The sequence below is a fragment of the Athene cunicularia genome (genome assembly GCF_003259725.1).
Source record: "Athene cunicularia isolate RWA chromosome 5 unlocalized genomic scaffold, athCun1 chr5_part3, whole genome shotgun sequence".
NCBI lineage: Eukaryota > Metazoa > Chordata > Aves > Strigiformes > Strigidae > Athene > Athene cunicularia.
The window spans coordinates 2396140-2418336 of NW_020799103.1; the positions used below are offsets into that span (position 1 = coordinate 2396140).

The window sequence follows — 22197 nt, forward strand, 5'->3', positions numbered from 1 at the left end:
GGTTGACTTTCCATTTAGCTCAGAGTGCATCACTTGGAAGCCTTGTGTTTTGTTAACAAGGATGAACATTACATGCTCTTAACTCCTTTTTGTCTTTGCAGCTAGTAAACTGAGTACTTTTGGACCTCTTTTTCACCAACATGTAGCGTTCCTGAATTCCACCTCCACACAGTGTAGAACATTCTGTCCAAGCAGTCCATGGTTTCAGCCTACAAACTGAAAAAGTAAGTAACTCGATTAAGTTTTTAGTCTTTCAGCTTAACCTACAAGTCTTAAAGTGTATACCACTATGCATGTGTGCACATATAGAGCTTTTGAACCTAATATAGTGCAGGGTATTAGAGAAGGAAGTGAGAAACCCCAGTTAAGTAAAATCAAAGGGCATTTATCAAACACTGAAAAAAAAAAAAGGTATTAAACCTAAACACTGCTTAAATTAGAAAAGATAGATAAAATGAAGAAATTGTTAAGTGAGGGGAAAATATGAACCACAACTTCGCAGCAATTCATACTTAGATAACAAACTATAACACAAGGTATTAAATGGATAAGTGGATGATGATAAGAGGGTTCTGTATTGAAAAAAGCAGCTGATGATGGGCAAAATTAACGGAGGTGGGAAATAGAGTATAAGAGCCAGGAACCAAATAGATGCAAAATTCGGAGGGAACTGGATGTGAAGATTATAATCCAGTGCTGTAGTAATAGCACACTGGAAGTTGCCAGGACAAAATTCTTAATAAACAGGAAAATAAAGAAGCGTAAAAAAGGTGTGGAAACTGAAGAAGGGGGAAAAAAATGCAAAGAATACAAAGAAGTCAAAGACTGCAAAGAATTTGAAGAATGTCAAGAATTTGGATATCAAAAAATTGGGGAACGTGAAAAAAGGTAAAGAATGTGAGGAATGCGAGGAATGCAAAGAATGTCAAGAATGCGAAGAATGTAAAGAATGTGAGGGAATGCGAAGAATTAAAAAGTAAAGAATTTGAAGAATGCAAATAATTCGAAGAATGCAAGGAATTCGAAGAATGCGAGAAATGTGAGGAATGTAAAGAACTTGAAGAATGCAAAGAATTCGAGGAACGTAAAGTCGAACTATGCGAGGAATTTGAAGAATGTAAAGAATGTGAGGCATGCAAAGACTTTGAACAATGTAAAGAATTTGAAGAATGAAAAGAATTTGAGTTATGCGAAGAATTCGAGGAATGTGAAGAATGCAAATGTCAAGAATTCGAAGAATGGGAGGAATGAAAAGGATTCGAGGAATGCGAAGAATTCGAGGAATGTAAAGAATTCAAAGAATGTAAAGAATTCGAAGAATGCAAAGAATTCAAGGAATGTAAATAACTCGGAATGTGAGGAATTTGAATAATGCAAGGAATTTGAAGAATGAAATGAATTCAAAGAATGCAAAGAACTCGAGGAATGCGAGGAATTCGAAGAATGTAAAGAATTTGAAGAATGCGAGGAATGTGAAGAATGCAAATGTCAAGAATTCGAAGAATGTAAAGAATTCAAAGAGTGCAAAGAATTCGAGGAATGTGAATAATGTGAGGAATTTGAATAATGTGAGGAGTTCGAAGAATGCAAAGAATGTGAGGAATGCGAAGAATTCAAAAATGTAAAGAATGCGAAGAATTTGAAGAATGTAAAGAATTCGAAGAATGTAAAGAATGTGTGAATGGAAAATATAAAGAATGCAAAGAATTTGAGGAATGTGGAATGTGTAAATAATGCGAAGAACATGAGGAATGTAAAGAATTCAAGCAAATAATAGAAAAATTCGAGGAATGCAAAAAAAACCTGAAGAACGCGAACAATTCAAACTGTGAAGAATTCTACAAATGAGAAGACTGGAAAGAATGCGGAGAATTCGAAGAATGTAAAGAATAGGGAGAAATTTATAGAATGTGGAGAAGTGAAAAAATGTTAAAAAATAGGAACAACGTAAAGAATGTGTGAAGCGTGGCAAAAGTGAATAATATGTGCAAAAATCGAAAAATGTGAAAATAGTAAAATGAAATGAGAGATTCTATTAAGACTCAACACATTAAAAATAGAAATTAGATATAAAATAAAAATCCTAGAATAAAAATAAGATAAAATTTTAAAATTTATAAAAATTAATCAAATCAGCACGGAGTTTGTGGGCTGTGTGCCTCGGGGTGGGGGGTTGTGGGGGCTGCCCTGCCCCGCCCCGTGTGTTGTCCCTCCTGGAGCAGAGCCGCTGCCCTCGCGCCGCCCTGCCTTCCCCCTCACCTGGGTACTGCTCGCTCTCCAGATTTTTTTTGGCTTGTTCACTTCGCCTTTTCTCCCGTGCCTCTTTCCAGCGCCGTTTTTCCATCCCTGGGCCCCTCAGGCATTTCCTCACTCGGCACTTTGTGCGCTGGACAGTCTCTGGGCAGGCCGTTCCCCCGAACTGGGGCTCCGTTTTGATCATTCTGGTGCGGATGCTGTGGCCCTTCCCGCAGGAGGTGTTGCACTCCGACCACTGCGACCACTCCGTCAGCTCGCAGTCGATGGCTGCGCACAGGGGGTGGGACACAGAAACCATCAGACCAAGCGGAAACGCACGGCTGTACCCCACCCGTCTGTACTGCCTGAATACACGAGCGCAGCTGACGCCTCCCGTCTTCTCCGCGAGTTTTGTGAGGGCACATGGGCAAAATTTTCAGAGCCCGATTCTGGCAGAACTCTGATTTGACACCTTGCTCCATTTCTCCTTCAGGAGCGGTGCTGCCAGATCATTAAAATTACAGAAAACATATAAAGAGTTCTGTGCCTTCCTCAATTTTCCAGTCTGTACTCATATGTCTAGTTTCTAAGGAAAAGCTGTTAAAAATGGAGTTATATTCACAAAGAATCTGACAGCCCCGCAATCTCAGCCTTTACTAAGCAAGATTCACCAACACCGTTACGTCTTAAGAGTTTTCATCTCTTCAGCGCTGCTTAAAACTCACAGCCCCAGTAAATACTAACCAAAAAGATATTTCACATTATTTTTGAAAAGCTGAATTAGCAAATTACAGCGTAAAAGCCTTTTTTAGCCAATACTTACTGTGAAAAATAATGTAATTAGTTCTAAAGCCTCATAAACCAGCTGGCAAGAGGACACTAAAAGCAAGCCTCTCTTATCCAGCGGTGCCTTAGGCTACCGTGCTTCACAAAGATGGCAAAACAACTAGAAACTTGCAAAAAAAAAAAAAAAAAAGATATTCCAGGTGGCAAAAGGATGTGGATCCGTAACAAGGTGATGATACAGGTCAGAGATGGAGCCTCTGTGAGCTAAAACAATCACACGGGTGATTTTAATCCTTCCTTGTTTCAGTCCGTCCTCCCAAGCACCCATTCTGCATTTGAGTAAAAATATTTATATATAATGCTGACTTATTCACGATTGAGAAGTGCATAAACTGTTGCCTAAAAGTTTAGAGTGTTAAACGTGGAGAAGCCATATACCCAAAGCAATATCGGTCAGCAGTATAGAGTAAGGCAAGCTGCAATGAAGCCGTGATCATATTCCAGCTCTCAATAGCCAAAAGTACAGACCAGTAATAAAATACAATAATTAAAAAAAAAAATACACAGATGATAAAACTCCCATACTACTGATTCTCCTGTAGGTAGGTTTAGGAGTGAAACGTGGATGGAAAACACGGATCAGAAGAGAGTAGCGGGTCACTTGTTTACAGAGTTCAGGAGGCAAGGACTACTCTCGCCAACTGTAGACCCCCCTCTAAAGCAGAAACAGAAAGCGAAAATTCCTAATTTCAAACAGCATTTCTCTAAAATTGTCAAATTCTGCTCCGTAACCAAAGGCAAGCAGGAAATAGTTGTCTCCGTAATAACTTTTCTATGAAAAAGGAGCTGTTGTAAGCGTCTAAGAAGCAACGCTGAGAACTGGTGGGGGCGTCGTGGCCCACAGACTGTACCGGGCAGAATGAACCTCCTCCTCCTCCCCCGAGTTCCCCGCACTCACGGCACTCGGGCAGCATGCATTTCTCTGCTTGTTCCAGTTCCTCGTTGCAGTCTCCAAGCTCGGCCGCAGATTTCAGCATCCTTTGCCGGGTTCGCATCCCCTTCCCACACGTTACGCTGCAGTCACTCCATTCAGACCAAGAAGAGAGGAGACAGGGGATGGTGTCTAATGAGAAAATAAAGAAGTTTCAAATTAAATTAATAAAATTAAAAATTAAAGAATAAATGAGTTCTTGTTATACATAAATTACAAAGAAATACGTTTTGTAAAGAATACAGGTGGAAAATGTACTATGTTTTATCTGTCATCAACCAATTATACTTTGTTGTCAGAGGTTGGACAAAGTGAATCACAAGCTGAATGATGTTGCTGAAGCAGCTCAGGAAAGACTATTAAATTGGAAGGTTTCTTCGGTTTTAATACCTTTTCTGTAGCTCATTTGTATCTGTTTTTAGGGAATAAATAGTTTAAGGAGGTACGTTACAATCGTAACTCCAGTAAAAAAACCCTGGATCGTTGCAACGGACAGCCCTGGAAGTCAAATTGATATACCGTAAAACGTGATGCTTCCACATTTTATCTACCCAAACTCTTTTTAAACTTAATTCTGCCTCTGATGAAAATCTTAACGTTTCGTTAAAAAATTAAAAATAATATTCACAGTAATAAGGGTGAGGCTGGCTGACTGCACAAAAGACTTGACCCAATTTCTGAACTGTTCATGGGCTACAAGGAGAGGGCACTGTTTAATTCTAGCCTCAAGATTAAATATACCTTGTATTCCCTAAATCAGAGTTGCTTAGGTATGGCTTGCTAACACACTCATCACTGTATGCGTCGTACAGTAATAAGATACCACCGAGTAGTTTTTCCTGATGCTCTCATCTTGATGGCGAATGTGGTACTTAACGCACATTCCCCATGCGATCTAATTTTAAGGAGAACAAGAAAAAACGCAACATTGCTTCTGGGTTAGTTATAATCTTGTGGTGGTGGAGCAACACATCAGAAATGATGCTTGTTTTTGTCATGGACAGGATGAACTCACGGACACGTACGGCATTCAGGCATCATGCATTTCTCTGCCTCTGTAGTTTCTGCCTTGCACATGGATCCATCAGCGGGAGTCATCTTGATCATTCTGTGTCGTCTCTTCATCCCCGTGCCACAGCTGGCACTGCATTCATCCCACTCTCCCCATTCAGTGACCAGGCAGCTGCTAGGGGCTAGTCAAAACGGACAGAGAAAACCGTCCGTGAGTACGGCTCATATAACAAAAAAAGGTTTGGGCAGTGCTTCTGCTATGGGCTGGGTTTGACAAAGCTACAGAAAATACTTACAACATTCCTCATTTACAATACATTTCTCTGTCTCTTCAGTAGGCACCTTGCACATAGAGCCGTCTTCAGGGAACTGTTTTACATATCTCTCTCTAGATCGCGTTCCCATCCCACAGGAAACGCTACAGGGGGACCATGTAATCCAGTCAGACATCATGCAAGTGGAACCATCTAGAATACAGAGAAGCAATTCAATTGCTAATACTAACAGAACTGCTGACCGATCTGTAGCTGTCCATTAGTGTACAGTATCACGCTGCCCCTCACTTTCTGTCCTTTATTGCTTATTTACTCCTTCCCTTTACACTTCTGTATCCTCCATTCACCGACTTGGAGAAGCTGCAGAAATGATCAGGCACGGCTTCAATTTGTGTTCTGCAATTACTCCTCTGTTTGTCATAAACTAAGCCATACTGCAGCGACCAACAGCTTCAAGAACTTGAAGAGTAAACCCTTGAGGGAGGTGTTCTCCACTCTTTCCTCATGATTACCTTCATCACTGCAGCCTGGACCCATGCACGGCTGAAAATCCTGGGTGTCCGGACACGGCACGCTGAGGTCCAGCTGAGCTTTAAGCATTCTCTGCCTCATCCTCTTGCCCTTTTCGCAGGTAGAGGAGCTGCAGGCTGACCACGGGGACCAGTTTGAATATATGCAGGTCTCAGGGGTATCATCTAAAAAGGAAGAAAAGGGGGTGAATGTTAAAAACAGTCTTCCATTTGCTTCTCTTTATGCGGCTGGTCATTACGTTAGACGCTAACAGGAGACATTCTTCCCTCCCGCGTTTTATCTTCTTCATTTTAGCCCAGAAGAAAAAGACTAATTGCCAACTTAAAAAAAAAAAAATTATTTGAAAGCCCAAAGGCTTCTCGCTTTTATCGGTATACATGCAGTTTCTTTGCTGTATAAAGGAAGGTTAATAGTAGATAACAGAAAATATAAAAACCTCAATCACTTTTTGGCACTGAGTGGGACTTCTGCTCTGAAGGCAGTTTTGTACTTTATTGAGAAATGACAGTGGAGAATGGAACAAAATATAAAGTAGTACAGCACAAACTAATTTAAAATGTACCTTCTTCCTTTTCCTCTGGTGCTAGATCCGCCACAATATCATCTATGTTATCAGGTACGATATTGCATTGCTCCCCCTGCAAAGAAATTATTGTGGAGTTTGGATACAGGAAACTCGTATGTTGACGCAGCAAGAGGGTTTAAAATAGTATACTGTGAGACACTATATACAGCACTTTTTTCTCTTCTAATTCATGTGCATACATTAAAAAAATCCCCAGTTAATCAGCTACAGTAATTACCAAAGGTAGGAGAAATCATACCTTTAGACAGTTTTAGTTCTTTTCTGCCATTATCTTTGTGGTGGGTAGGTTAAAGAGTATAGATTGGGATGGAGGGGAGAGGATCATCAGGGGGGTTTTTGTTTATGAAGGGGTTTTTTTTACTTGCTTGAGAATTTTATCTACATAATATACCTTGCGTGCAATTCTCTCAATGACAACTCTGGCTACCAGCTTGATAGATCCTCCTTCTGGATCATAAAATGGACTTTGAGGATGATCTAAGCTTGTAAGTGGTCTGATCTTTTCTTGAGGCACTGTAGGTTTGTTAGGAGACTGCAAGCAAAAAGAAGAAAAAAAAAAAGTTAAAAAAGAAACTATTAGTAATTGTTATTAATACAGATCATCTGCAGAAGTGAAAACTACTCTGAAATGATAAGCTGGGAAATTCCAATACAAGATGAGCTTGGCACAATCATACTTAATGGCAAGGTGTTGGGATTTTTTTTTGTGGTTTTTTTTTTTGTTTTTTGTCAGGAAGCACTTCTCTAACACTTCAGGATTCAGTCCTGAAGCTGCTTTCACAATAAATTATATGCCCTGTTGTGTGGTTAGGTGACTATACTAATAAAAAAAAAAAAAAATTCAATATGCATCCAGAGCTGCATATTGAGAAATTCCTTAGGTTCTAAAGAGACCAGGTCTGAAAGAAAATAACAACCATCTTCTGTCATCTGAAAAGGGAGTATGCGTGGTATTTGAGGAGGTGACAAATCTCTTGTCACTTCAGATGTCTGGATAGAAGCATAGCGTAGGTACGCTTGTCACCTACGGAGATCTAACCAGTCCCTTAACTTGGCATAACTCGTTTGGTCAAACCAGGACTTTACCTGAGGGTGATGTGACTGTCTTCCTAGAGAGTAATGGAGACAGAGAAAATGGATGGGTTTAGTGTCTCGTAGGGATGAGAAGTCCAGGGTTTCAGTCCCTGTTCTCAGGAATAGTTAAGTTTTCTGTGTCAAACAGAATAGTTGGCATTGGGTTGAAACAGTAGAAAACTCAGGTTGACGTGGCTGCACGCAGATCTGTATCAAAGGGGTGGCACACCGTAATGCTTAGTTTTGAGCAAAAATAAGTCCTCCATTTATTCAATAGGTGAATATCCCAGGTGAATGTCATATTATCCCGCTAATAATAATGCTCAGGGAATTCAGACACAACGTTCATCCCCAATGACCAACAGCAACTGTAGCTAGCATCTGCGTAAATGCCTTTTAATTCATTCGGAGAGTAGCATAAAGGCGTATGTGGCATCGCTATGGATCAAATAGCTTTCATTCTTCGCCGCTTTAAGGTAAACTTCGTTTTGACTGTATTACAAACAGTCCACATACCTCGTAGGTAACACCACTGTCTGTGCCAGCATCCCAGGGTATCAAATCCTGAACGACCTTCTGAACCCAGCCACAGTCCTTGGTACAGAGGTCTTCGGCAGACAGACCCACGTTCCAGTCGGGGCTGGGGCCCAGCATGGTGAGGAAGGACATCAGGTGCCGGTGGCGATCAACAGAAAACTCAGCAGAGGGAGCAGCTCTCCTGCAAATTTGCCATAGGAAGACTATTAACAACTGAATTTTAGTTTGCTGCTAGAGGGCAATAAAGCTGGTGCTTCGGGCTGGGAAATAACGCTGGCACGATGCTGTGTCTCTTAGGTAGAGATGGAGAAGCAGGACAGGGAGAGGACTGCTGGTCAGCACTCTCTGTTCCACCTGAAAAACAGCTTTAACATCCTTCAAGGAGGTGTACGGTTTTAATGGTGAGAGGGGTCTAGCAATGAAGAGCTGCAGCAGCATGCGCGCATATATATATATATATAGAGAGAGAGAGAGAGAGTGTCATCTAATAACAATTAAAAAAAAATCTGTCATGACACTTAGAAAAATTTGAAGTAAAATAGCAGAGAAATACCCCAAGGCTTTGATTGCTGGGATACTTTTTATCCCCCCAAAAGAATACAAATTCCAATGACAAAAGTGCTTGGAAGTGCCGCTGCGTGTGTGCGCACAAAAAAAAAGCACTCTTTAATAGAGTTTTATTGCGCATGGAGGTGAAAGAGTAACGGCCGTTGCCGGCCCTAGAAAGTTCAGCCAAGACTTCTGTAGGTTTCTGCCAGTGTATGTGAAAATGCCCGCACGGATGCAGCCCCTGTCAGCCGTTCCCTTAGGAAGAAATCGTGCTGAATCCCGCAGGGCTCTGCGATGCCGACGAGCAGCTATCACATTCCGACGCAAATGACGAACGAAATCCGGCCTGAACTGGAGGTTTCTGTGCACAGATGAAAAGCTGGACCTCTCCATGGCTTTTATCTCATGAGCAACGACATGTGCAAAGTTATTTAAAATGTGATTTGGGCAATTCTGCTCTACCAAATACCGGTCTCGGGGCAACCCAAGTTTTCTTCAGTTACGAGACTTGAGTCAATACAGAGTCACGTAGGGTGGTTTTTCAGTTTTATGCCAAAACACACTGCCTTAATTATTATTAATTTCAGGGTTTTTAAGTTATTCATCTTTGCTTTTTGTCAGGTAGCTTTATATATATAAAATTTATATATATATATATATAAAATGCACATTGTTCTTCTCTAGTCATAAGGCATTTATTCTTCCTATAAATGCTTGCATCACTGCGGAAACATAACATTTCATTTGTTTATTTTTTCTGGCTCATAGCACTTGTAGCACATTATTAAAAAACAGAACAGCCCAGAGTAGTTATCACTCAGTTTCAAATGTAGGACGCCTAAAAATTATTGTATCTCGTTCACCTTCAAGAGGCAAGTTGCACAAGTAGGCATTTGCTAGTGGCTGAAATGTTCTGGCCACTTCTATTCCAGAGCCTTTAGAAGCTGTTTAAATTATCTTACATGGAATTAAAGACTCTGAGTGGGAGAGTTTCTGACTGTTTGATGACATTAATCCTGCCTTTACGGCAAAGAGATGCAAATGACTTTTTTTTTTTTTTTTTTCCCCCCATGACAGATAGAACTCTGATTTCAATGGAACAATTTGTCTAATGTAAAGTCATAAAATAATGAACGACGGTATCAGCTTCACTCTGTGAATACAGTATCCTGATATATTTGTCAAGTACGTAGCAGTGATTAGTCTCAAAAAGCCTGCTAACCGACTTTCAATTAACTAGAGGATTTACTGCATTATAAGGGTTTCTGAGAATTCCCTATAGGAATTTTAAATTTAAAACAATACACGGCAGAAGTTGAAACAGTTCACAGTAAAAATAAGAGATGTATGTTTGTGTACCTCATCTTTAGATCAAGAGTGTGTCTAACGTGGACACTGCAGACAAGAGACACACGTGTTGGCTCTTGCAAGGCAAAAGCAAGGGCAGCGTGGAGCCGCTCACTACCGCGTCTCGCACCCGAGCTGGTGTGTGTCATGTGACATTACGTCTCCATCCCCTGTGCGCACACGCTCTCGCAAAAGGGAGGAGAGGCAGACACGATCACACCATTTAAAGGCAGAGGGTTGGAAATCACTTGGCTACTTTAGTCACGTAGTAAGGGAAAAAACTTTTGTCACCCGTTATTCTTGTGAGGTGACAGGCACGTACCATTAAGGCCTTGAATGCTTTGTTGTTTTGTCCACAAAAAAGTCCTGTGCATTTAGCTTTTGGACTACAAAAAGACCTGCGTGTACAACCTCTTACTTCGCTCTCGAAAGGAGAATGATGCCTATAACCAGCTAGGAGAGATGGATATGTACTGCCATACACCACTAAGGTATTACGTCGTGACCGCTGACGTTACAAACCACTAATCAGAACAAATGCTGCTCTAAAACGTCATTAATCGAAGTATTATTATAAAGCATTACGCAAGGACTTTGTGCAGCGCATCCTTCAGACGTTTTCATTTTGTTGGCTAAACACACCTGGATTGCTACTTTAGGTAATTATCATGTATTATTCATTAATATACCAGCTATTTGGTTTAATACCTTCAGAAGGGGCGCACCTTAACGACACAGTTAACAAATGTGAACAGGCTTTCCTCACTGCCAGAAAATTCTCGGATCTCTCATTAGGATTAGGATTATTCAAAACTGCTGTCTTATTGTTGTCACAAACCAGTTGGGTGGGTTTATCCTCCACGGTGCTGTCAACACTTGCTCCTGTTGAGAATAACCTCACGTCACTTCTTAGATCACGTACCGTGCGTATACAGCCAAACCACGCCCTAGGAATCCTTCCGCAATACGTGGCATTACCGCGTTTATCCAGGCCGGGCTGACCACAAAGCCAAAGGACTCGAACTGTACAAACTCAGGAAACTCCTTTCTTTTTCACTTCCTAGGAGCGTTGGGGCTACACGTTGTTTGCCCAGAGTAATTACAGGAATATTTACAAAGGAAATCCTATGGGATGTTGTAAGAGCACTGTTGCTTTGTACCTCCTTTTCACCTGGCTAATCTACATAGCCCTGACCACGCCCTGTTTGTCCTGAGAACCAGCGATAAGAGATCAGCTCTTTCACCCAGGATAAGAACCACCACAGCCAGATTTCCGATCCTCTCCCATTAACAATATCAGATAAAACATTATAGACTTATTTATGAGTCTGTTCTAGCAATGCACTGTGGTTTGCTATCAATTTAATTCATCTTGAATATTAGATTACAGCAAAAAACCATCCTTTAACAAAAGTAATTACTATGAGGCTATTGGAATATCTACAAAATGTAGATACTCCTTCAAATTAACGTCAAAGAATTTAAAACAGTATTGTCGCGCATTTCAAAACCATTGGTTTTGCAAGTGTCAAAAGCTTGGAAATGCGTTTTACATTTCCTCGGTCTCAGTATGATCTCTGAAGGTGTCCAACATCTCACCACCTTTGCAAATACAACAGACATTCCGCTTCCTGCAGCATCTATATCCGTCTAACCTACAGGTGCCTCTTGGTGTCTGGAGACGTAAACGTTCAGTTCTCATCACGTTGTAGTAACGCGAAGAGGTAACGATCGGAAGGTTTATACATTTTGTATATAGATTCCCGTTCACTAGAAATTTAAATGGCAAATTGTTCCAGTTACTCGGTGAGTATTTACACATGAATGAGGAGTTAGGATTAGCGAGTAGACATATAATTGCATGAAAATACTGCATACATGATTACTCACAAAATTATAAAGGGAAATTATTTTGGCTCAAGGAAAGTCAACAGATGGTTGGGAAATAATCATAAAACAGTAACTACCAATGGGAGGAACATGTAAAGAAAACAAAAGCAAGGATAGAGGGGGATGACTAAGTTTGATTTAATTGGATGGTCATTAATTTCCATGAACAAGCAGTATAAAGTTCTTGCAGTGATTGTTCTTAGTTGAATCTTTTCTGTGTTTTAATACCCAACTTTTTTCCTTGCCTAGCGACATTTGAATTTTAAACACAAAGTAAATGGTAAGTGATAGAAAATGGAACTGCCATATGTGCTTGCTCTGACAAAAAAAAAAAAAAGAAAAAAGAAAAAAGAAATTTTTTTTTTCTTTTCCAACAAACACATATGTTCTTCCTTTTTTTTTTTTTTTTTTTTTTTTTTTTTTTAATATTGAATTATGAGTTTCTTAATGTGGGTGTCAAACCATCTGTCAAACAATGAAGTTTCCCTAAGTCTCGATCATACAAATAACACTTTAAGACATTAATTCTTTTTAGAAGCATGAGGTAGTTTTGTGATGAGGGTTGTTTTTTTTTTTTTTAGTCAACACTTAATAAATGCCTATAACTATAAATGCAAAGACTCGAGTAAACACAGTGCTTTACAATAGCATGTGACTTCTGCTAGGAGAGGTAGAAGTTTGCAGCCTCGTGCTGCTAGTGTACAGCCCAGCATTATTTAGTCCTTTTGCTGTGAAAAATAAGAAACTACGTTCTTTTCTCATGTAACTGGACCTCTGCAGAGCCATTAAAATAGACCAAGTAAGTTGTGAGGGCAGCGTATGGTGTTGGGTTTACTCATTTTTGTTAAGTTCTTAAAATATTCATCAAATGGAAACTGATGTGATCGAAGCTTTTATATTAATTACCAAAATATATACATGCATTTTGACCTCCATCACATCCAATCTCAAATTTAGATGAATTACAAAAAACTGGTAAAAATGCCAGTTATTTTATATGGATTTTAACAATGTGTTTTGCCTGAGATTTACTTCAAGTAGGGGTTTTTTTTGGCTTTTGGAGAAATATTTCTGCCTTTTGGATAAAATTTAGAATTTATATTTTAAAAAAATAATCTAAAACCACTGTGAAGATTTTCCAGTTTCAGCATGAAACCATAAATTTACCATTTAGATCCAATTCTCAGGTGAAGGCTTTCATTTTTAAGTCAATGCCTTTTAACAAAAGTGTTTTGATTAGCTCTGCTGATGCATAAACCGCTCATTCGACATAAATTACTCCTGCGTACAGCTGTCAGGAGTTTACTGACGCTTCCGTGAAACTTCCAAAGTATTTCAAGGGATGCAAGCGGGGGTCAGCTCACGGTTTAGGGAAAATGGTGGTTCTTAAGGCAGCACATCGACAGTGTGGAGGAAGGAGATAGCCGCAGGGGAGGAAGGAGATACCCGCAGGGGAGGAAGGAGATACCCGCAGGGGAGGAAGGAGATACCCGCAGGGAGCTTTCTGACCTAAAATATAGTTTAACCGTTAGCCCAGCACGAAGCTGGAGCACTCAGAATTGTTTCTTACCTGCAGAGAGATTTATGTATTTGTCTTCACATTATCCAAAGTCACAACTGAATTTTTTCCCCCTATATATATATATATTTTTTTTTGTATTCAGATTGTCCTTTACGCATTACTATTTCTGATTAGACCGGGGGTTGGAATTCTTCTATGTTTGACAATACTAAACTTGGCTGGATTAATCCCAGCTATCTATAAAATTATAAAAGGAGAAAATAGCTGAACTAGACACACACCATTGTGTTGCCATAGAAACAAGAGAGTCTGTCTGGCCTTCTCCAAACTTTGAAAATGTTTCCTAGTACTATACTGTCATTTTGTGGAAGGAAACTTCATTTACATCTGGACTGACAGATAGTGGCTTTTATCCCATTTTAGAATAGACAGCACAATGTGACAGTGGGAGACAACAAGAGAGATAAGGATTTGTGGGGGGAGGGAAAAAAAAAAACAAAACACTCCAGAGATTTACAGAAATAGTAAGTAAAGACACACATGCTGTAGTGGCATTATCGAAATAAAGCGCTGCCATGCAAGAATAAAAATATATTCTTTACAGAACGCTCTATTTGGGGGTGGGTGGAAGCAACAGAAATCTCTGCAGGCTATCATCATATTCTATTCCTGGGATGCATGTCATCAGACTGCTGAAGTTAATTTGTCTTTTAACTCTAAGACTCAAATAGTCCTTCCGTGCTAGTCAAATATTACACTTAAAAAAGCACAGAGCCACCAGAGCGCGGCATTTCCTCATGTTTTACGGCTGTATCTCTTCGCAGTAGAAGATACCAAAGAACGCCTGGAACATTCTGCAAGAATTTATTGTTACTACCACAGCTTATGACTAGCTAGAATTCTTTAAAAGTCTAACCCCAGAAATATTAAAACTACATACCTGTTGCCTTATGAGCAGTTGACCACGAAACCCCAGGTTTTTAACGACAAAACATTTTCATCATCACTGCATAACGAATGCTCTGTGAGGAGGCATTTTTTTCCATATTGGACAAGAGATCTCACCCAAAAAGCGGAGCACATAAATCTGACGAAGGTATTTAACTGACGTGCTTGCGTTTCTCCTACAGGAAATGCATTTTTCCTCTGAGATGGCTTCCTTTTGCTTCTGTTATACTTCCTATGGAAGCTTTCATTGTAAAGAAGTTAGTTTCTAAGAAAATAGGATGCAATTTGATCATTTTTAGGTGTTTCAGGACTTCAGGATAATTTATTTTTTACTTTAATTAATTTAAGGAAAATATAATTTACCATGGAATCACTAAAGAATGAATGTTTCATATTTATTAGACATCGATGTGTTATATAAACTCAGGTCCTGATTACTTCTGACAAAGAATATTACTGTTGGCCACGATGTAGCGCGCAACTGCCAATCCCTGTGTGCTGCTTTCCTCCGCTTCTTCCTGCAGTTTCACCAAAATACCTCACTTTTAACTATTAAAAATTGTTTTGCATTCCAAAAGGCTTCAGTCCAGAAATATTTCCCGCATTAGTCTGAGCTCCGCATTCAGATTTCCATCTCACTGCATTTCACTGGCTTCCCCTACAGCTTTCGCAAAATTTTTGCTCATCCTTTTATGCTTTACAAGGTCAGTTTCTGAGGAAATAATGAGCTACCAGATGTTAACAAGCGATCACAGGAACACCGAGATCTCTGTACATTCATTAAACTTGGTCAGACACAGGTGAGTTTTTCAACTCATCGATCGTCGAGACATTTTTCCCAAAAGATGGCAATAGAAGACCATTGTAGTTAAACAGCTCATAAAAAATTCCAAACATAACTAAAACATTGTATTTTCCTCTAACTTGGCATGAAAATTTCAATCTCATTATTTAACGTGGTGAAATTAAACCAATAGAAAACAAGGTGGTGTAGGTGTGTGTCTTCACCTACGAGGTGAAGCATAATTGACACGTCGTGTTTCCCGCATTTTGCCTTCATCAGAAAAATGAATCCATTGGTCAAATTCACTCGGACAAGAAAATAATTGAGCATGCTATTTCCCTCTGTTCAGGCAAACCCTGAAACCACTTTCTACTATTCTGTGCCAGTGATGAATTTTAATGCGCAATGACGCTGCGCAGCGTCCGCGTGAGCGCAGGGGGACAGGTATACGTGGGAGTTTTAGCTGAGATGGGGCATGTGCTTCCAAGGGGAATTTCCCACCGTGCTTTGGTTCAGATCCCAGAGCAATCTCACAGCGCAGACCCGATTTCTTTCCGACCAATCTTGCCTGAAGCTTTTCCCCTGCGCTCCTGGTGCCAGCGGGCAGCCACCTTCCGTGGGGCCAGCACAGCAGCCGTCCAGGGCGATCTCCATCCCCCCCATTCACCACTTCCTAAGCACCGTTTCACACTACAGACCTGCTCCTCCCGCAGCGCATTTCTGACAGAGGTAGACACCCTGCATTATGAGGACTCTTCATGGTTATAAATACATACGCTGGAGAGAGACCGTGATGCTTTCACCATAGAATTAAAGTAGGGTTTTAAGTTTAGACAAGACATACCTCACACAAAACCCTTTAAAAAATATTCCCAGGGTGTCTATTTAAGGCAAAATATGGGCAAAAGAACATTACAACTTTTATTCTGACAGAATTCTATCTGTACTTGGAGAGAGCCACTTAGGGATTTAGAAAATACTTCCAAGCATCTCAAAATTTAAATCAAATCATTTGTCAAGAGAAGAGCACATCATAATTCTTCAGCAAAAAACCTGTTTCTTTTAGGATAACATAGACCCAGCGAGATGTCAAAGATAACCACGTTTCACTCATCCCACTTCATTACAGTGGCAAGTCACCGAGAATAAATTTGTAACTCAGTTCATCAGCCTATTCCTTGTTCCAATTCTCCATGCTTTAGCCACTAGCAATTTTATAGCCTTTTATTTTCAGTTGTTCATGATGACTTGTTATCAATGAGATAGGAAATTTAATTATTTCTTTGCTGGAAGTTTTATTTTCCTGGATGCGGCTGTTATTGTCAGAAGATCACATTATTGTGAACTCGGTGTACTTCAGGTCCAGTAACGTTCATGTTATAATGGCACTGACTGGTTTTTATGGCCGACTTTCCACCTGTGTGATGCCCAAGTCACCTTCACACCAGTGTGGTCAAAGATCCGTTGACACTGTAACCTATTTTTCTGCCCAAGAATCCCTAAAACGGTCATTAAGGTTTGCTTCAGGTAACTAATGACACTGTCTTAGCACAATAGTTATTTGCATTTTGGGTTTAATCAGTTATTCTTTTGAACTGTTTGTGCTACCCCCTTTAGAGAGACTGCACTCTCACAAATCAGATTTGTGTAACTACTCACATGAGCAAAGTCAAACGTATGAAATTGTCCTCTGCGCTAAATGGATAGTTACACACCAGTGAGATTATTTGCCCCTTAGCTTTGGAGTAAATCAGCTACCATTGACGGCATTATGATGCACACTGACAGAATTTATCTATAGTATATATATTGATTATTTTAAAGAAAATAATCTAAAATTGAAGGAATAATGAACCTTGTGAGTAACGATCATGTCTCTGTGCAGCCTTGTAGTACTGCTTTGTGTCTTCTGCAGTAGTACTGCTATTAATTTTATCAAATATTCTATATAATGATACAATATGAAATATATTCTGCAAGGGCCACGCTATTCACAGTCCCGCTACTGTAATAAAGAAAATGTCTTTCAAAAATCTATTGTAGCATTAAAACATTACTAGTGTCCAAAATAACTTTTTTTTTTTTTTTTTTTTTTTTTTAGCTCAGGACTGTGAGTTCCTTCCTCCGTGCGTGCTTTTCACACCCCAGCTCCCTAAACACAGAGTCACCGACGTTCCACCATATCATAAACGCTCTGAAGTCACTGGGTTGCACCCCCACAGTTATAGCAAATAGTTACCCATTTGACCTACATTATTTTCTTTTAATTTAAATAATGTCCCAATCTTCATGTGTCTTCACCCTTTCCTCGCCAAAAGATTTAACAGCTGCTTGGCTTCAAAGTACATTTTTATACCAAGAGAGTTAATTACACTCACTTTTCTCTGTTAAAAGAAACTTAATGCAACCACACGTGCCTCGTAAGGTGTTCAGTGGGTTAAGTGCAGCCATGGAAGGGTGTGCAAACCTGTTGAGTGAGACAATCTCTGAACCTTACTTTCTGAAAAGTACAAGGCAGTGGAAGATAAATGGGGCATTCAATTAGGAGAAAATGTCTAACAAGTACGCAGGAAAAATCAGCATTATAGGGAATATAAAAAGTAGCATCAAATAATAATCTTCCTTATTTTTCTATAACCCTCCGCTGACTCTTAGTCACACCAGGTGAAATTATACATGCGTGATGTATTTTACAAATCATTAGGTGGAACAGTGTTTATAAGCAATTTGTATAATCAAATGTTAATGATGTACAGTGGCTAGATGATTAAAGAACCGTGATACGAGCTTTTCTTATGAGTTTGGAGAAAACAACAAATAAAATATAAACTATGCCCATTACAGCTGGGTAATTGCAGTTCAGAGTGCCAGTTAAACCCAGCTTGTGTGTGCAAAAATGTCTGGTTTTTAATTCTCAGCTGGGCAGTCTGAGGACTTGATTAATTAGATGACTTAATTTAGTAATTTCTAATGTATATTTTTATAAACTGCATTCTAATACCAGTATCAGCTATTTACGGGCAGCGCATTGCATGGTAGAACAGGAAATCTTTCCAGCATTCTTAAAGGGACAACGAGAGTTACATCAACTGAAAACGAGCAATGCACTCACCTAGACATCACTCAAACCAAAACTTTTGTGACTACGTAATATTTTTAAAGAACTAGAAGCTTCATTTCATATCAGATATTTTAAATGGATGAATAGGAACTGCAAAGACTGCAGAATTCAAACCCGTCTCTATTAAAAGTCGATTAAAAAAAAATTAATAGGCACATTTGAATGAATTTGAGTTTGTACGCTGTGAGAAGTTTGGTGGGGTGCGTGTGAATAATTCTATCAACGCTTAATAAGATGCTCCAGGAAGACTAGTGCACAGAATTAGCTTACAGATGTTGTCAGGTCTGTAGTCTCTAGGGCTCTGGGCATTTCATTGTTTTTTTTATCTAAATCCTCTCTCTTAGCAAAGCCGAAAGGTGCATTGATTTGAATCTTCCCCGTGCTGAGCAATACAGATTTAGTAGATCTCAACGTTCGGCACTGCTATCGGGGTTCTGAGTTACACCCAGGAAACATCTGGCTCCAAAGCAAACGCGACGGCGAAGATTTCCGCTGGGCTTTGGCGCATGGGGGTGTGCACCCGCAGCAGGGTGGTGGCAGCACATTAATGAGCCCAGAGCATCCCCGGGGTAACAGCTGTGCAAACAGGGGCTTAACTTCATAACCACACGACTAAACGGACCGTATTTTGGCGATGTGGAGTTCTCCCCACGTTAACGACCATCCAGCTCACGGCACGACGTGGAAGTGACAGCTGCTTCTGCGCCCAGCAGCTGATCCTCCCTCCACCTCCCCAAAGGGTCCCACTTTTCTTCTTGTGACTGACTCTCTAACTCACAGCATAGACTGGGACTAATTCATCAGGATTTGTGTTTATTTTCTTGTGGCTGATTATCCTGGGAAGCTCTTTCTTAGATTAAAGCGCTTGTTGAATGAAAAGGGCGGTGTCACAATAGGGATGTATGGATTTAAAATAATTAATAGAGAGAAAAAAAAAGAAAAAAAAAGGCAAATATATTTGGGGGAAGGAAATTCAAGATTTTTCAGGGTATTAGCTCTTGTGGAACTTGATGCATACTATCTTTAGAAGTCTTGCCTTCTTTATCCCCAAATTCTTCTGCCATGGCTTGATTATTTTACAGGTCCTGGGTATGCAGATTTGGATACCAGTTGCACTATCTGCGTTTGCTGTATTTTTATCCTCCAGACTGCCAAAGGCCAACGATTTGCAGATGAGTATGAAAGTAAAATTTGATTCTGCTTGAAACACAGCTGAGAGGAAGGGAGCAATGAGCTGTGCGCTTGTTTATACAAGCAAGATAAGAAAAACTACTTTCATTTGACAGCACGCTGTATGCTGATACCATGATACTCGAGGAAGAACGCATTCCCTGCGAGCACTTTAAAGTCAGAATTTCAGATGCACAACTCGGTAATACAAACATAAGCAACAGCAAAATGTTTTATTACGTGGTCTGGCACTCGTGCTATCAGTATTGCGCTCTCAGCTGGGCAACCATAGTTTACGAAGATCACCCAAAACTGTCTCCTGCATGCAACAACTCAAGAGAGTTTGTTGCGTGCTGATGCCCTGGATAAGAAATTGAATGGGAGATAATTTAGATGAGGGATAGGAAGAAAAAAAAAACCCAAAACCAACACAAAACAACAGTGACAAAGAGTGGGCACATATAGGAACTGAAGAGAGGGATGATAATAACCGGTGAAGTAGGGCAGGGTATGGTTTCCTCAGCATTATATTGTACTGGAAGATGACAATAGGTTAAAGTGCATTAGCTTTAATTGTAATTAACAGAAAGCAATTCAGAAAATTATTTATTATTGTATCCTTCCCCGCTTAGGGCTGACAACTTGTCTCAGCCCCCACTGTAATTTCTGGTATCTGACCTCACATCTGAAGCCAAAGAACATTCCCTGGGGAGGCACTTTGTGCCTGCTGGATCCGCACTGAGAAGTCTCTATTTCCTTGTCCCTAGGCAGAAGAAAAGCTCCCAGTTATATTTCCCTTCTTATCTCTGGTGTCACGAAGCAAAGGCTTTCAGCATCACTGTCAGATTTAGACACGGATTTCCAACACATCACGCCCTCAGTCTATACAGAGCTTGAAGCACTACTTAATGAGGTATGGCTGGCCTCGGGAGCCTCAGCTTCACTGACCGGCATCGACAGAGAAGAAGAAAAGCCATTTCACTCCGGGATGACTCGGTGAGAGATGCCCGGCCAAGACCTTTGTCTCACACGTTATTACAGGTGACCAGAGTGGAAATGCAAGGGCTCACCAACTGCTCAAGACGTGGGCAAGGATTAGCAGCGTGGCTTGCCTTGCTACAGCCTCTCTGTAAGGAGAGGGGGTGCTGCTGTCTCCCTCGGAGGAGGTGGGAGAGGAGCCGGGGCCGCAGCGGGCAGCAGGGCTGGTGCCCAGGGCTGTGCTGAGCCTTGGCCCGTGCTCCCACCTGTTTGCTTTTCTCTCAGGTTTTCCCTGAAGGGGCTGGGTCTGCCTGCGATGAGCCAACACCGAGCCTCTAAGCGTCCCCTCCGTGACGTGCCCCCACCGCTGTGAGTGTCCCTGGGCCAGCCCCAGGGTCGTTACTCCGATACCACCTATCATGTCCACGCCACCATGCAAATAGATGAAGAGTCTCACAAGTTTTGGAGGTAATTGTTCCCCTCCTCCCCCTGATTTTAAGTGTAATTGCCGTAACTAACTTGCTGCTGCAACGCGAATAGGGCGAGCAATAAAAATCACTCTACGGAATCGGGAGATAAGACTTGGAAGCGGGCTGAATTTGCCAACTTTTCACACTTTAGGACTCCATAAATTGGGTCGCTAGTATTCTGCATTTTATAATCGTTGTAAACCACAACACATTCAGGGAGGTGCTTAGGCTCTGCTTATTATGATGCATTGCGATGCCACTTCGGCACCACTATCACGCCGTATTATACATCAGATATCTAACTAATGATTATGAAAAAAAAAAAGGTTATTCCTGACTTTTAGTCAATTCTTGATTAGCAAGATGGTTGTGTTATGCATAATAATAGACCAAATGTTTATCCTGATTATCCAATACTTGCACAACTCTAATCTAAATTCCGAGAAGGACTATCCATAACAGCAAAGGGGAAATCGGCACCAGAAGTTAATGGCTATTGAAAATTTTGTCGTCTTTTGAAGTTTAGATCATATTTTTAAAGGGAATCAAAAAGATTGATAAATATATGGCAAAATATTATAAAATATTATTTTAAAATACAAAAGTCTAACACCACCTGTAAAGTGAAGGAGCGTTTGTAGGGTCACCCTTGCGCAGCGTTTGAAAGGACAAATACTGAGATTTGTTCTTTTGGATGTTACTGAAAGGGAAGGATCACCACAGAAAAGGTAAGAATTGACTGGAAGAACATCTGGAGGATGTTGCGAAACCATATTCTGTGAAAGAATATGCCTAGAAAGTATCCAAAGTTGTTCGCTTTGTGTGAAGTTTCTGTATTAAACCAGCTATTATGACCAGGGGCAAGATACATTAATTAGCTTTGATTTTTGGTATGTAATATATTCAGTGTACTTGAGAGATGATGGATTGGGACTAGAGCGGGAGATTCTGTCTCCATCTTTCTGTGAACAAAGTACAAACCCACTCTCCTGTCAACGCCAAAGCCTTCCAAACACCCAGAGCAGTCAGTTCTAGTCATATTGTTCACTTTGATGCAGAAACATCATATGTAAATGTTGCTTTAGAAAAGTAACTGTAATTGGAACGAAAAAAATAAATGACTTGCTTCAGAGACCTCGCTGTAGAACGGAGAAGTGGAGAAAAGTTTCAGTTTTAAAGTGCTAATCTGGAGTGAATAGGGAAAAAAAAAAAGGCAGCAAGGAGAAAGATGCCATCCACACCTACTACACAGGAAACACCGCCAAACCCAAATACTGAACGTTTCAGAGAACGAGGCCGTAAATAAAGAATGCCATTACTGTCACCTTGACTGACCACTTGCATCACACCAGCCAAAAAAAAAAAAAAAAAAAAAAAAAAAAAAAAAAAAAA

The 22197-nt window shown here is 40.3% G+C and overlaps 1 protein-coding gene across 1 annotated transcript in view; it reads right to left on the reverse strand.

Annotated features, from left to right (window-relative positions):
• Positions 1-6: 6 nt before the first annotated feature.
• Positions 7-22197, reverse strand: part of LOC113481301 (spondin-1) — a 159969-nt gene continuing 137778 nt past the window's right edge. The window contains exons 8-16 of the mRNA XM_026850825.1: positions 8006-8207; positions 6807-6947; positions 6392-6467; positions 5811-5993; positions 5320-5490; positions 5038-5205; positions 3980-4144; positions 2260-2523; positions 7-216 (exon numbers count right to left, since the gene is read on the reverse strand). Of these exons, the coding sequence (XP_026706626.1) occupies positions 53-216; positions 2260-2523; positions 3980-4144; positions 5038-5205; positions 5320-5490; positions 5811-5993; positions 6392-6467; positions 6807-6947; positions 8006-8207 (1534 nt within the window). The 3' untranslated portion in view covers positions 7-52. The remainder of the gene's footprint in view (positions 217-2259; positions 2524-3979; positions 4145-5037; positions 5206-5319; positions 5491-5810; positions 5994-6391; positions 6468-6806; positions 6948-8005; positions 8208-22197) is intronic.